The sequence below is a fragment of the Dromiciops gliroides genome, chromosome 2 (assembly GCF_019393635.1).
Source record: "Dromiciops gliroides isolate mDroGli1 chromosome 2, mDroGli1.pri, whole genome shotgun sequence".
In the NCBI taxonomy this organism is placed as follows: domain Eukaryota; kingdom Metazoa; phylum Chordata; class Mammalia; order Microbiotheria; family Microbiotheriidae; genus Dromiciops; species Dromiciops gliroides.
The window spans coordinates 42,469,440-42,482,948 of NC_057862.1; the positions used below are offsets into that span (position 1 = coordinate 42,469,440).

The 13,509-nt window shown below is 41.1% G+C and overlaps 1 protein-coding gene across 1 annotated transcript in view; it reads right to left on the bottom strand.

The window, feature by feature from the left end:
- Positions 1–1,626: 1,626 nt before the first annotated feature.
- CALY (calcyon neuron specific vesicular protein) overlaps positions 1,627–13,509 on the bottom strand; it is a 120,393-nt gene continuing 108,510 nt past the window's right edge. Inside the window, exon 5 of the mRNA XM_043989903.1 lies at positions 1,627–3,038. Within this exon, the coding sequence (XP_043845838.1) occupies positions 2,835–3,038 (204 nt within the window). The 3' untranslated portion in view covers positions 1,627–2,834. The remainder of the gene's footprint in view (positions 3,039–13,509) is intronic.

Sequence of the window (13,509 nt, forward strand, 5' to 3'; positions counted from 1 at the left end):
GCCATTGTGGGGCTCAAGTGAGATAATATGCATAAAGTACTGTGCCAACTTTAATGGACACTCTAAATGCGAATTATTATCATCTATTATTATCTACCAGTTATGTGATCTTAGACAAGTCATTTCTCTTTGGTGAGACTCTGCTTCTTCATCTATAAAACAAGGTAGTTGGATTGGGGGGTTTAAAATCCCTTCTAAGCCCAAAGAACATGATTCCATGGTCAGAGACCAGCCCTGTCTTTTGGAGAGAGGAATGCCTTCAAGTGTGGCAGGATGGAATCCCACAATGTTCCCTACCTGATGTAGGAGACTTAAGCCTTGTACAGTGGCTAAGGTATTTAAATGACAATCTGTCCTTTGCTTCAGAGTAGGTAACTACATGCCAAGATGTCTGAGAGAATCATTTGAAATTAGCCCAGCTCACTGGTTGTCAGTGTTCAGGTTAACAGGACCAGATCAAGAGCAGGTGAGAAGAAGGATGGTCTTTGGGATGGAGACAACCTATTACTAGTCAAAATAGATCATATTGAGTTCCCTGATGCATTTTATTTCAAAGATAAGACCCTATGATTCATTATATTTAAGTTATTTCTAGGCCTATTAAGTTTTCTGAGGGATAATGCTTTTGACCTGAATAACTTTGGGCAAATCATTTAACCTCCAAGACTTCGGTTTCTTCATCTGTACCAGGAGGATATTGGTTCAGAGGCCCTCTTAGGAACCTTGGAAGCAAGGATATCATAAATTGTGAGAGGCTTTGACAAATGCTTGACCAAAATCCAAGCATGCCTTTTAAGCAGGTAATAACTCACCTTTCTATGTAGTTTAAGGTTAGCAAAGAACATTCATCATGACAACCCTGAGAGATTACTAGGGGAAATTGTTTTATCACCTCCATTTTACAAATGGGTGAACTAAGAAAAAAAACACCAAAAAAACCAAACAAAAAACCTCACCCAAATGGGTGAACCGAAGCTCTGAGAGGAATAATATTTGCCTATGGACTCCCAGTTGGTGAATTTCCCAGCAAATGCCCCAACTTCAAGGCTAATACTCTCAGAACCATAACTCTCTGAAACTGGACCTGGGACAAATTTGGTTGTGGTGAGGGATGGCGGTATAGAGCACGGTCTGATGGGGAGGGAGGGAGGTGGGGTAGAGGATCATGGATCTAGAGACCATCTAATCCAACCCCTCCATTTTATAGATGAGGAAAATGAAACTTAGGTAGGTTAAGTAACTCACCCAAGATCCAACAGGGAGCAAACATCAGAGTCAGGATATGAACTCAAATTCTCTGACTTCAGAGGAAGTGCCTTTTCCATTATTCTACATCTTCTCCCAAAACAGCAGAGAGAAAAGCCCATATCATGAAGGGCTCTGCTGGGATGGTAGGAGCCCAGACCTCCTGAGGATCAGTGAGAAGAAGGTATGCCCATAATACGGAGGATGCCTTCCCCTGGAGAGAAACATGCTTTACCTCACCTCACAAAACCCCATTTGCCCTGGATTAGTTACAGCTCCGAATCTTCTTCCTGCCACCTAAATGGAGGAATCAGAGACGACTTCAGCAATGAAAACAAATGCAGATAGGCTGGAGGAAAAAAATGAATGACTCGGAGGAGCTGAGGGTGAACATTTATTTTATTTGGGAAAAAAATGTTGCCAATCACCACATCCATTTTGGCACTTTCGAGCAGACAACCAGTAGTGTTTACACTGCAAATGGGACAGTTCACAATTTCTAGAAAAACGTACAGAATGTGGGCAGGTGGGGAAATTTTCACAGCAAAAACAATAAGAATAATAATTAGTAATAATAATTTTTTGAAAATTAAAAATCCACGCCAAAGCACAAACACTAAGTGTAAACAGGAACAGTGGCACAAGGATTCCACACTAGGCTCAGAATACAGATGGAGTAGGACAGGAAAAATGGAGGGAAAAAAGGGAGGAGAAATCTCCCAGCACCCCTAAGCCAGAAGTGCTGTAATTAAATGGGTTTCAAATTTAGCCTTGTAATTAGCAATCAAATTGCAAACCAAGAAAAGCCAGAGCATAAACTACCTAGAAAAGCTTTGCTCAAATTAAAGTGAAAGATCTTCCTAATGTTTGTTTCCAAATGGCAACACAAAAAGCCTTAGCACACTGGGGCTGCTAGTTTGTAGATCTGCCTAGACAATGTCTGCTACTTTGCCCTTGACTCTGAAAACAAGGTTATGGGCAATCCAGTAGCCCCTGGCCTCCCGAAATCTTATCAGAGAAAAAACACGAATCTTCTAGTTGGGTGAGTAGTGGTAAGGGAAGGAGGTCTAAGTCCAGCCAGCTAACATTTCTTAGAGAAACACCCCAAAGTTGTGTATAGTATTTAGAGAAAGTGACCAGGGCACCACACTCAGACTAGCTTGGGAAAAAAAGATAGGAATGGGCTAATTCTGGTCTCAGAATAGTCTTTTCCTCCCTGGCACTTTGGAATGGGCTCTCCAGATGTAGAGAATCCAGTAGGTGCTCTCCAAGTAAAGAAGGAAGAGAGGCCCACTTTCATGTTGGTTCAATCAGGAGAGATGGAGAGGAAGGGCTCATGTACAGAGTGTATAAGATGTCCCCTCAGCGTCTTCCTCTCACTTTGTGATTGGGGGTAGGGCAGGAAGAGAGGAAGGAAAGTCCTTGAACAAGATATTTCCCCCTGGTTTCACTCAAAAGTCATTGGAGTTGACTAAAAAGGGGAGGGGGTGGAGAAGGGAAGGGCATATACAATGCTTTTAATATTTTAAGTGATTACATCTACCCTAAAAATGACAATCCTGTTGCATCTGGTTTCTGCCCTGTGCCTCTTACTGCTGAGAAATGGGCGGCTCATCCTTAGCTTTCTCTGCTTCCTTCAAGGCATTAATTACTGGTAACCACGGTGAAGGCAGTTCAGGGATGGTTTTCTTGGCTTGAGTTAAGTGGTTAATAGCCGTGTAGAGACTTCCTCGGGGTCCTGCTTCCTGCTCAGAATAATACATCTCTAGAGCTGCAGGAGTACAGTGCTTGTGCTGAGAGAGAGAGAGAGAGAGAGAGAGAGAGAGAGAGAGAGAGAGAGAGAGAGAGAAGGAGGAGAAGGAGAAGGAGGGAGGGAGGAAGAGAGAGAGAGAAGAGATTGGTTGTCAACTCATGAAGTAAAAGCAATTCAGTCATGGAATCTCAAAACTAGAAGGGGCTTCAAAGGTCATTAGCCCAGCCCACACTTGAACATCAGCTTCTGACCCAAGGCCTCCAGAGATGGAGAGCTCACTACCTACCAAAGAATTCCATTCCATTTGTGGACAGCTGTCTTTCTTAGGGCCCAAGCAGCAAGCCTTGTATTTCTAATATCTACCCTTCAAATGTTTAAAAATAGCACTATTGTCACCTCTAAGTTTTCTCTTCCCTGAGCTAAGAACCTCTAGTTCCTTTGACATCATAGTTGCCTTTTCCCATTAATGCCTCAGTATGTCAGCATCTTCCTTAAAAATTGATACCCAGAATGAAAGACAACATTCTTGATGTAGCTCAGTGGGGCAGATCACCACTTCCCTTGCACTGAATACTACACCTGTATTAAATAGCCCAAGACCACATTGATTCCTTGGACTGCCATGACATACTGTTGACTCATAGTGAGTTGGCCATTCATTAAAATCCTCAAGGTTTTTTTTCTTATGAACCATTATCTAGCCATATTTCTCTTGTCCAGTACTTGTATAGTTGATTTTTTAAACCCAGGTTAGGACTTTACATTTATCTCTATAACATTTCATTGTTCAAGATGACAAATCCATTTTCTTGAACCTTGTCTCTGAAAAAAAAAAAGTGTGAAACAGAACTTGGCTAAGAGTAGGTGCAGTTGACATCAACCTGGAACCACTGGAAAAGAAGAGTTTACAATTTTGACACAACAGAACCTAGAGACTTCACCTTACTGAAGGTATAGAAGTAAAGTGAATGGCTCTGATTTTCTTGGGATATGCCACCCTCTGTTCCTTACTTTCTGATAGCTCTATCAAGAGTATTAGTATTCAACTTACCCAAAGCCTAGTCCCTGGAAAAAAAAAATGTATTTGCTCACTCCTTTGGCCTTTTTGGGAGTGGGGGTGTGTGGGAGTGTGGGAAGCTTTTACTAACAAATATTTAACCCTTGCTCATACTGAGTTAAGTCCAGGTAATTTAAAAACAATTTGTTGGTCTTATTTATTTTTACTTCCTTTATATCTACTAAGAAAAGGGTAGGGTAATAAGACATCCTTGTAAGCTAGTTAATTTGTGTTCCTTTTTATTCAGCTTTTCTCTCTACCTCCTTGCCAGACATCCTTGGTCCTTCCTGACTCCATTTACCCACCAAAAGTAGTGTGATTTACAGACCACTCTTTTGCTTCAGAGAGGAATTGGCACTTTTCCCCCAAGTAAGTCTACTTAATCAATGTCCAACTTTGGGAGACAGATGTCTGGCCACTTTAGGGTTGTGTGAGTCCACTTAACTTAATTAACTAGCTTACACTGCTGCCTCTCAGTCTCACCTTCAAGTCGGAATTTAGAAGAAAAAAAAGTCTAAAACTCAGTTTCATGTAGATTCCATCTATTTCTCTTAAGATATGTATTAAGACATTATTAATTTACTATAGTAATTTAATTTATTAATCAATTTCTGATTATTTATAATGATTAATTTATTAATAATTTATTGTGGTTATTAATTTACTATAGATAATTAATAATAATGAAATACAACAACAATCCTGGATGGATTAGTTACAAACTCATGTACTCTCATCTTCGTCAGCCTTTAATTCAAGATGGAATTCACTGAATTCCCTAGTATGATGCTGAAATGTTCAAATAACACTTTCCTTTACCTTTATTTCCCAAAGTATACATAAAAATGACTGACTCTGAATAAGCTAACTGTCATATCATTTCAGCATAGTCCCAAAAGGTTCCATCTGGCTGGAATTTTGTAGGAAAACTGACACAGTCAACTTACTTCAGTGGCAAAGCTGACCCATCAGCCTGGAAGGCATAAGCAGAGTTTGCATGAGTAGAAAAGGGAGACCAATGGAAAAGCCTATATATCAGCCTTCAAGGCAGAGCACCTAAACTTGGTAACTGGGGAGTGGGTGGGTGGGGATGTCATCTAGTCTGGAATGATTAATAATAGCTCATATTTATATTGCACTTTATGGGTTGCATAATCCCATTGGCCCTTTCTTGTAGGGTCACAATAATTATTGTACTGATTGGGAGACAAATCTAGTCTCACCTAACTAGCCTAAAATAGCATACTTAATAAATGTCACCATGACTTGAACCTAGGTCTTCTGACTCTGTATCTGCCACTTATCTCGTAGTTGTCAAATCTGATGATCTTTTGTCAGTCCTAGTCTTTCTCCACTGATCAGTGACATCACTGATTCATTTGACATTACTGAGCAGCTTCTCCTTTGGAAGAACTCTCACTTCCTGGGTGTGTGTGTGTGTGGAGGGGGGGTTGTAGCTTTACTCTCTCCTTGTTTGCCTTTTACCTGTATGACTGTTCTTTCTCAGCCTCTTTTATTGTATTATCCACATTAGGGTTCCCCAAGGCCTTTTCTTCTCTTTCTATTCTCTCCTCTCTCTCTACCCCCTTTTCTCTCCTTCTCTCTCTCCCCCCATTAGCTCCCACATTTTTAACTCTCATCTCTGGGAAGATGACTCTCAGATCTATACATCCAGCCCTAGTCTCTCTCCTCATCTTTAGTCACAGATCACCAGTTATCTATTGGACATTTCATACTGGATTTGTGCACCCAGTGCCTGGCATCTAGCAAGTGTTTTGTAATTTTTCATTGGTTGATTGATACTAGAGAATAAAATGATGAGGAGTACAAAGGTAAGGAGACTGGAGAAGTGCTTAGAGCAGAGCAGTCCAATGCCTATGGAATGGGGCAACATGGCCTAAAGCTAGACAGGTAGGAGGTACTAGATGATGGTAAGGTGGTATTTTGCAGACCAGACAAAGGAGGCTGAACTTTAGTTAGGGGGAAACAAGGAGCCATTGAAGGCTTTTTTAGTCTGGGCATGGTGAATTTAGATCTACACATAAAGAAGATTCTGGCAGGGTAAAGGATGGCTTGGGGTGGGGTAATAATCTAGCAGCAAGAAGTCTAGACGTAATAATGAAGCCCTTTACAGGGTGGTGACGATAGGAATAGAGATGGTAGAATGGATGGGGGAAATGTCTCAAAGAGAGAATGGCTAAGAACCTCAAGTTCCTTTGACATCATAGTTGCCTTTTCCCATAATGCTTCAGTATGTCAGTATCTTCCCTAAAATTTGATACCCAGAATGGAAGACAACATTCTCAACAGTGATGGGCAGTGATAAACAGAGAGGGGAGTCAGGTATAAAGTGGATGCTTCAGACATGCAATACTGAATGACAGAAAGTGTGAAATCAGAGGAAAGGACACCTTAGAGCAGGACTTCTTAAGCCATTTTTTGTGCCATTGATCCTTGTGGAAATCTGGCAGAGCCTACAAATGCTCAGAATAATGTTTATAAATGCACCAAATAAAATACACAGTAGGAAAACAAATTTTATTAAAATACAGTAATCTATTTTTTTTAATTCATAGAACCCAAGTTAAGGACTTTTGGTTTAGAGGGAAAGATAATTAATTAAATATTGGAATGGTTGTATTTGAAGCATCAGTGGAACTCCAAGGTGGAGCTTTCTTATAGTCAAGAACATTAAAGATGTGGGTTTCAGGGCAGCTAGATGGCACAGTGGATAAGCACCGGCCCTGGATTCAGGAGTACCTGAGTTCAAATCCGGCCTCAGACACTTACTAGCTGTGTGACCCTGGGCAAGTCACATAACCCCAATTGCCTCACCAAAAATAAATAAATAAATAAAGATGTGGGTTTGGCTAGGATGGTCTCTCCCACCTGTAATACTGAATCTATCAGCCACAACACTTTGAGACTTAGTGCGGTTTCTACCAAGAAGTATAATAATGCTGTGAGAGCTATATCTCAGAAGCTAATCTTCAATGGCAGATTAATGCCTGGATTGCCTACTGGTATAACCGTAACTATTTTTAGAGATGAGCAGGTGCTGGGTTATAGCCATAAAACCCCCTTCCCAGGCTGCATCTTATACATTCAGCCTTTTGACAAAACTAGTAACATGTTGTAATGATTGGAATGACGCCACCTACTGGAGACTTGCTGTGGAGAGCTCCACCATGAGGAAAATGCCTCAGAGGCATTGTGGCTTTTCCTTGGCGTCAGGAAATGACGCTTGCTCATGGGTGCTGTCTATCAAGTCTACCAGCCAATCAACTGGAGGAGCCTCCTATGGTCTGGGAGGAGACAGGAAGGAGGAAAGGGAGCCTGCGCAGAGAGCGCGGGCTTTTTGGCTTCCGGACTTGATGGTGGTGGCGGCAGAGGACTTCACAGGAGATTTGAGGAAAGATAGGAATGCCAGACTGTTAGAATTCTGTTCTCAATCTTTTTCTTTCTATTTTCCAATAAACCCTTAAAAACCTAAACTCGTTTTATCAGTGATTTTTAGTCAGTTTCCCCCAAACTGGGGGAACACATTAGAATCCACATTTAGAATCTTAAATTACACAATGTAAACTAAGTAAATAAAACTAACAAACAGTTAGGTCCTTCTGACTTTAATACCACAATAAGAAATATGTCATGTTTATAAAAGATTTATTAACATGTGGTTTGAGGAGGAGACTGGCTAGAATAAGTCTGGAGATAAGGAAGAGTGATAGAAAACCAACGATTAGATCAGAGGTTGGTGGTGCTATTTCCATGCATTAGTTGGCTATTTTAGGAAACAGGAGACTGTGGACCGTTCTTTGGAGAGGTTTGGCCTTGAAATTCTGGAACATTGGTTTATGAGAATAAGAGGTCCAAGCCTCAAGTTAAAAGAACCCCAATCTAACCTGCTGGATCTAAATCAAACATTTAAAATGCCCTTTATGGGGCAGCTAGGTGGTATAGAGGGTAGAGCACTAGCCCCTGGAGTCAGGAGGGCCTGAGTTCAAATCCAGCCTCAGATACTTAATGGCTGTATGACCCTGAACAAGTCACTTAACCCCTACTTCCTCCCCCACAAAAATCCTTTTACCTCATTAAAGCTTTGATTCCACCCAATCTTAGAGGAGGAAGGAAAATACAAGGCCAACTAAGAGACAGTAGGATCAATGCTGACATCATGATCGTGAATTTCAGAAATTGACTTCTCAATGATCTCCCTGAGTTAGATTTTTCCAAAGCAGTTGCCTTTACTCTCTTATATGAGTGCAGAGACACAGTGAATACTGAAGGGTGGTTCTGAATTTATTATTTATTTAAAATTTATTAAGCACCTACTATGTGTACCAGGCTAAGTGCTTTACAAATATCTCATTTGATCCTCACAACAACCCTACAAGGCAAGTGCTGTTATTATCCCCATTTTATGATGGAGGAAACTGAGGCATACAGAGGTTAAGTGACTTATGTACAGTCACACAGCAAGTAAGAGTCTGAGGTCAAATTTGAATTTAGGCCTTCTTGATTCTAGGCCCAGCGCTCTATCCACTGAGCTATCCAACTGCTTTGAGAGAAAAAAGATCCTGGGCTGAATTATCACCTTCACTTAGAGTGTGACAGTCCTAACAAGGAAATGTTTAACTCAGTTATACTACTAGGTTTTGTGGACTTAATTATGGCCAATCAGTGATCAATAGTTACCATGGAGGCTAGGTCTGCTAGGTCTGGAGTCAGAGGACCCCAGATTGCATCTCAGCTTGGCCACCAACCACCTTGGCTCCCTCACTTCTTTCTGGGCCTCAGCCTTCATCATTTATAAAACAAAGCGATTGGTTTTGATGCAGTGAGAGGACCTGGGTTCACCTTTGTCCTTTCCTAGGTCATTGGTCTCACATTCTCTGATCCTCTCAGCTTCCAATCATTGATCGTTTTCAGCTCTGACATTCTATGATTTACGATTTATTTATTATGAGAACCTGCATATTACATATGTATTATAGACAAAAAGCACATAGCCTGTCAACAATTTTCACAACAATGGCCCCAGATGAAACTGCTAACACACTCCTTTTTATAAGGAGTACAAATAAGCAGGGTTATTTTCTGTGCTGTTTGGAACCTTAAGCTCCTCTCATAGCAGAGGACATCTGCCCTTGAAGCTGCAATCAGGAGTGTGTCTGAAATCGATGCTTGTCAGTTGCAATTTTATCAATGGAATCCCAGTCTCCTATTTATTTCCAGGACTTAAAGATTTTCCAACACACCTCACCAGGCTGGGCTCCACAGCTCTCCCCATCCCTTCATACCTCCACCAACAACTTTGTCATCACTTCCTGATTGACCTTTGTTTTTATTTTGTGTCGTTTTATATAATTTTTCATCTAAGTTAGAAACGCCTAGGTATGTATGTATATATCTGTAAGCTAAAGGCTGTATGTGCTTATATCCAAGTTAAGGTGATAAGGCAGGGCTGTTTAATGAATATAGATCTGTCCTTAAAAGACAGGAAGACCCGGGTTCGAGTCTTACCTGTACCAACTATGTGAGCTTGGGCAAGCCACTTCACTTCTTAATACTCTAAGCAATTATCTTAGAAAAAGTTAGAAAGAAGGTGGCTAGCTGCATTAGTAGAAGGGATTGCCTCGCCCAAGAATTCTCTGTACCGATGATTTAAAGGGTCCATTCCCTATCCCTATAGCTATAAGGCAAGATATCATCATGGGCAAGGTAATTCTCTTAAAGCCTCAGTTTCTTCATCTGTAACTAAGGGTATTAGAATGGCTCATCTCACAAGGTCCCTTCTCAATTTGACATTCCAAGTCTCTCATTCTATGATTCTAAGACTGCATTTGCTAGGCTGAGGTTGCCTATATGGAAAAGATGGAAGGAGAGGGAAGGTATACAGGAAGGGGAAGGGAATGATTATTTATTAAATACCTACTATGTGCCAGGCACTGTGCTAATCCTTTTTCAGATAGCATCTCATTTCATCCTCACAAGTGCTATTACAACCATTTTACAGTTGAGGAAACTGAGGAAAACAGAGATTTTTTTTAAGTGACTTGCCCAGGGTCATATGATTAGTAAGTGTCTGAAGTGAGATTTGAACTCAGGTCTTCCTGACTCATGACGTAACAAGTTCTATCCACTGTACCACCTTGCATGAGAGACCCCTTCTTGAGCAGGTAGTATCTTCTTAGTTTACACAAAGAAAATCTCAGGTGACTGGAACCCTATTCATTGGAACATTCATATTTAATCAGAATTTCCAACCTCTGCCCTGCTCTATGCATTTCTGTAGGAAAAAGGAAATTACAATAATGTAACCTGATACCAGAGACCTCTTCCACTAAAGCGTTATTCAGATGATTCAGTGGTGTATGGATGTGTAACCCTGAGTTCCTGAAAACTATGATGAAGGGCTTCAAGCTCTATCGACCCCTACCCAAGATGATAAGGCATAGGCCTACTCAAGTATTGACATCTGAGAACAAGCCTAGCTAAGCACAGAGAAGCTGATCCCCAGAAGATTGACCCCAGTGTAAATAATTTAATTGTAACAACTCAGGGAAGCTGTCTTTGATGACATGGTGGGGGATGCTTTTTCATTGGAAAGACTTCCTACATTGGAGAAGTCATGAGTTTTATGAAGCATCATGAACTTAGGGGTGGAGACCAGACTTAAAATTTCACTGGTATAAGGAATTTTCTGATTGATGGTTATAATTTCCTCTTCCAATGCAGATGACTCAGTGGATAGATCACTAGATCTGGATTCAAGGAGTCCTGAGTTCATATCTGGCCTCAAACACTTACTACCTGAATGGCCCTGGGCAAGTCACTTAGATGCTGTGAACTGAAGCCCAAAATAAATAGGGAGATAATAAGATGCTCCCTAGAATTCTTCAAAGAACTGAGCCACTTGCCCCAGCTTCAGAAAACATCCTAGGATACAAATGGATCTGGTGAATGTGGTTGCTTGGCAAATGTTACTGATCTTTGAAAGATCTTGGAGAACAGCAAATGTCCTCACTTTTGAAGGATTGTTTTTCCTCATTCTTACCTTCCCTTCTCCCTGCCCTGCCCACCTGAATAAGATCATAGAAGGTTAAATCTGGGAGAAATCTTAGAGATCATCTTGTCTCATTCCTTCATTTTACAAATAGGAAACTGAGGTCCAAAGATTCACAGGGTCAATAGTGTTAGGAAAAGGCCCATGTCTAAGTTGGTTTTTTTTCTCCCACTGGTCCATAGCTACTCCACTTCTTTTAAAGAAGGCATAAGGCAAACTTCTTCATTCCTCCTACAATAATACAACCTTCCTGTGGCAGCTAGGTGGCACAGTGGATAAAACACCAGCCCTGGATTCAGGAGGACCTGAGTGCAAATCTGACTTCAGACAGATGGTTGACACTTACTAGCTGTGTGACACTGGGCAAGTCACTTAACCCTCATTGCCCTAAAAAAAAATACAACCTTCCTTCACTAAAATGGCTTATTTCTATATAAGAGGCACATGATTTTTACAAACATAAAATGGTAAATAGTTATCATCACATTCCTGTCTACCATTATTCCATACAGGTAGACAGTGGGAAATAGTGGAAAGAGTAACTAGCCTGGAAATTGGGGGGGGGGGTACTTAAAACCTGGCCTCTAGGCCTATATCTGCCATTGACCTCTATGTAACCTTGGACAAGCCATTTCTCCTTTCCAATCCCTGCTTTTCTCATCTGTAACATGAAGAAGTTGGTCTCTGCTCTCTAAGACTAGCTTCAATGTTTTGTGATCCCTTGACCTTAAGGAGAGCATTCCTAAAATGTCACTCTTTTGGGTTTATTGTGCCACATTTAGCATGCAAGGCACTCTTGAAGCCCCCAGAAATCTCCAAAATCTCCGCTTTGGACTGTTAGAGCTGTTGGAGTCGTTCAATTTGCAACTTCAATTCTTGCTTTATCTCCATTTATTGCAGAAACTTGATTAACAAAAGCTAATGGAGGGTGTAGAAACATATCAGAAGTGGGGGAAGAGAAAGGGGACAGGGGAAAGGGAGTAACATCAGACAGCCAAACTCTCTCTGACTTAGGACAATTAGCTTGATGTATCTCCATATAAATCTTCAGCCTTCAAAAAGGCAGGCAGGTCCTTGTGATCTCAGTGCATCAGTAGAAGAGGGAAATCCCTGAAGCCTAAGGATGAGGAATTTGAAATGGAAACGTCTTCTCTCACATCCAGTACAGCCCCACTGCCTACCTCCTCCAGGATACCATACGGGAATCCCAGTGTGTTCTCTACACCTCCTATCATATTGCCCAGGCTATTTTTAAACAAGCCAAGGGAGACAACTTCCAACAGCTCACTTTGGACGTGTCTCCATCTAAAGCATCAGTAAACTCCCCAGATAGTATATTCAGCCGTACTCTGCATTTTGCTTCACCCTAGTCCTCTCAGGTGTGTTGTTATCAGACTGAAGAATTTCTCTTTTTCCTCTGAATATTTGCCAGATGGCAAGGTTTGGATTCAGCATGGGGTTAGGGGAGGAAGTTGATGGTGTTGGAGGAGGGGATTAAAGGGAGAGAAGGAAATTAACTATGGAAGAAGGGTAAGTGCCCCCAAAAACAAACCAGGAAAAGGACCCCCCTTTAATCCCATTACCCTCCCTCTCCCAGTAGTTACTGGTTGTACCATGAGCTCTCTTCCCTTGTACTTCCCCTACTTCTTCCTCAGGTTTTTAGTCTTTCCACCTTCAAGTGTCAGGGAGGAGATTTGCCAAAATGTTCCTGGCTGGAGCAATAATTCCAGAAGTTGAATGAGCTTTATCAGTCACCTTCAACATTATCAGTACTTGATCATATTGTGTATTACAAGTATGATAACCATGGTATAGATTAGGAAATTTTGGCATAGAATAGCTAAGTGACATGTCCATAATCACACAAGTAGTTAGTGACAGAACTATTGTAGTGTATAGACAGCTAGGTGGTCAGTGGATAGAGCACTGGGCCTGGAGTCAGGAAGACCTGAGTTCAATTCTGGCCTCAGACACTTACTAGTGTGTGACCCTGGGCAAGTCATTTAATTTCTATTTGCCTTGATGCTCTGGAGAAGGAAATAGTAAACCATTATAGTATCTTTGCCAAGAAACCCACATAATAGGGTCACAAAGACACGATTAATTAACTGAACAATATTGCACACTGGAAAAAGGTTTTGTAATCAAAGGATCTGTGGTGAAATCTAGGCTCTGCAACCAACCTGTGTGATTTGGGATATCCCATTTATCATCTCTAGGCGTCAGTATTCTCATATGTAAATGTGAGAGAGTTGACTTAGATGACCTATTGAGATCTTTCAGCCTTTAAGCTTATGATCTCTCTAATGCCCTTCCACAGCTCCTTCTACTATACCCCAGTATCATTTTGGAAATTTCAAATAAAAGAGAGAAAATGAAGCCTAG